Source organism: Pygoscelis adeliae, unplaced genomic scaffold, assembly GCF_000699105.1.
Source record: "Pygoscelis adeliae isolate BGI_AS28 unplaced genomic scaffold, ASM69910v1 Scaffold226, whole genome shotgun sequence".
Lineage (NCBI taxonomy): Eukaryota > Metazoa > Chordata > Aves > Sphenisciformes > Spheniscidae > Pygoscelis > Pygoscelis adeliae.
The window spans coordinates 3,436,375-3,438,931 of record NW_008824983.1 but is presented as its reverse complement, the minus strand read 5'-3'; the positions used below and the strand labels follow the sequence as shown (position 1 = coordinate 3,438,931).

Below are 2,557 nucleotides of genomic sequence, written 5' to 3'. Positions count from 1 at the left end.
ACTAATCTGCACTCTTCCCCAAAAAGTACGGTAGGAAGGATAGCAAGTCTTAAGATGTGAATATGTTGAAATAGCAGTTCTTTTCCACACATAGTAAATAATAGGATCTAATTTGTTTTTTCCGTTATCTTCAGCTGATCTTAAGAGAACAATTGCTGTTCTTCTGGATGACATCTTACAACGCCTCGTGAAGTTGGAAAACAAAGTTGATTACATCGTTGTGAATGGCTCAGCAACAAATACCACTAATGGAACTAGCAATCAGGTGCCAGTAACTTCAAATAAACGTGTAAAACCAGCAAGCAACATTAGATAGCAAACAGGGCCACTGTGTGTTGCTGCATCTATGATAGGTATTATTTAAGATAAGCTTTTTATCTCTGGCTAGGGCAAAGCAGTAGTTGACTCTAAAAGAAGCGTAAACTATTCTGTTATACAATGTGCTGGATCTGTGTAGGCCTAACTTAATGTGCATAGGTTCTCAAAGCATTATTTCATTGCCTTTGAGCAGTACTTCTGAAGTGATCTTTGTTGTCTTTAAAGATATTTTGATATCATGATTTGATGTAGTATGCCATTGGATAATAATAATAAATGGAAAGCAACGGGGAACTTATGGGTAGGTTTCTAAATATATTTATTTAAGTATAAATATAACATATCTTTTGGATAGGTGAGCAGTATTGTAGCTTATTCATTTTTTGTGATCTGCGTTAAGCCGAGGTAACTGAGGAAAACACATTGTTAAACAGATGTTAGAAAATGTATATACTTACAATATTTTGTTACTCATTTACTAAAACAATATTAAATTGAGGATAGCATTGGCGGAAATATTTTAAAATTGTGACCCAAAGAATGTCTTTATTTGCACTATCTGTCAGAATAGCTAGAGAAAATTTACTGTATATTTAAGAAAAATAATTATAATAGGAAAACATCCTAGGTAGTAACACTGTCCAGGTACATCTTTACGCCGGAGTTAGGGCAGTTAGATTATCAAAAGCAAGTCATAATCTGTGATATCTTAGATGATTATTTCTTACAAAGATATTTAAGTGTATGTATTTTGTAATTGCAGATAAAATTATTTAAGTGATGGAAATAAGTTTTGGATATGTGAATGCTGTTTTTTTTTAATCCATTGCTGTTTCTTTTTAACTTCTTAGTACCTTGCAATTTGTGATGAGTATAGCACACCATCTCCCTGAATTGCTTTTTTGATCAGGAGGAAAAGCAATGAAGGGAAACAAGGCATCTCTGCATTTAAAAGAGATGTATGTACTAAGGGTGTCTTATCATGGAATATTTGAGAGCTAAGGTAATGTTTGCCTTATGTCTAAGTTAGCCTTACAGCAAAGTGAATTGCAGTGTGGATGCACTGTATTTCAAAATATTACTGAAGTCATGATAAAGAGAAAGTGCCACTGAGCCTGTTTTTTAAAATGTACTGAATGTTTGGGGGGAATGGAAGCTATGTTCAGGGACTTTTGCCAAAAGTGTGCTGTGAGTGGGTTTTTGGGTGTGGGTGTTCTAATCATATATTAAGGAAAAAAACCCACCAGTAAAACCAGAGGTGCTGGATGATATACCAGCCAAAGTTATGTGTTTTTTCTTTTCTTCTATTTCCCTGCTGATATTCTGGACTGTTATAAAGGAAAAATACACTCACGACCTTAGTTAGTATCCAGATGATTTTTTTTCTGTCACATCGTGTGTAAACGTGTACTCACTTCAATGCAGAAAGAGAAAAATAAATTTTTAATTGTACTTGCAAAGGCTCCTGTTCTTTTTTTTTTTTAACAGTCTTGTCATTCTTGCTACATGTGCCCTAGGTGTTTCTGGATTGGAAAATTGTACGTCTCTGATGTTTAGTACTAGTCTGTCCAGTATTCTTCCTGCTCGATCACTGAGTTCTTTTGCTCTTGAAATTCTAATGCCCCAAAAGTTTCCTCAGGTTAGAGGTGAGGGGAGAAAGAAATGAAAAGAAAACAAAATGACTGGTTTAGATCTTTAATGGTGTACACTTCACTCTTTAATCTAAGAGTGAAGAAGACAGGTGCACAACTTCTTTTGAATCTGCAAGTCTCTATTGACAATGTGAAGATAGGTTTTTCTATCTATCTATCTATGCTTTTTATTCTCCGAGTACTTGATTGGTACCAGTCAAAACCTTGGTAGGTGGTGTCCCTTTGTGCTATAAATCGTAATATGAGTAGTTTTTGTCTATGCAAAGTGACTTTTTTTTTTCTTTTCTTGTAAGGGTATGTGAAGTCTTAAAGTTATTGAGGATTGTTAAACAAGCATAACAAAAGTTGCAAGGTGAATATTTGTCACTACATGCACACGCAGCTTGTTTTATATGGGGATTTTGGAGACTGATATACTAACTTACATGCAGTTATGTACTCATAGTAATGCATGGTGCCATTAGCAAATAGTTGCTTTTCTCTTTGGTTTCAGTAGTACAGTGGCTCATTGGAATTAGCTTGTGCTTGGCAAATATATAGGGAGAACTGTGAACTACCTATGTGTTATGGCACAAATGTCCCGTTCA

General features: G+C 34.8%; 1 protein-coding gene across 1 annotated transcript in view; it reads left to right on the top strand.

Moving 5' to 3' along the window:
• Positions 1-1,768, top strand: part of CCDC126 (coiled-coil domain containing 126) — a 15,614-nt gene extending 13,846 nt beyond the window's left edge. The window contains exon 4 of the mRNA XM_009325732.1: positions 135-1,768. Within this exon, the coding sequence (XP_009324007.1) occupies positions 135-316 (182 nt within the window). The 3' untranslated portion in view covers positions 317-1,768. The remainder of the gene's footprint in view (positions 1-134) is intronic.
• The last annotated feature ends 789 nt before the right edge of the window (positions 1,769-2,557 follow it).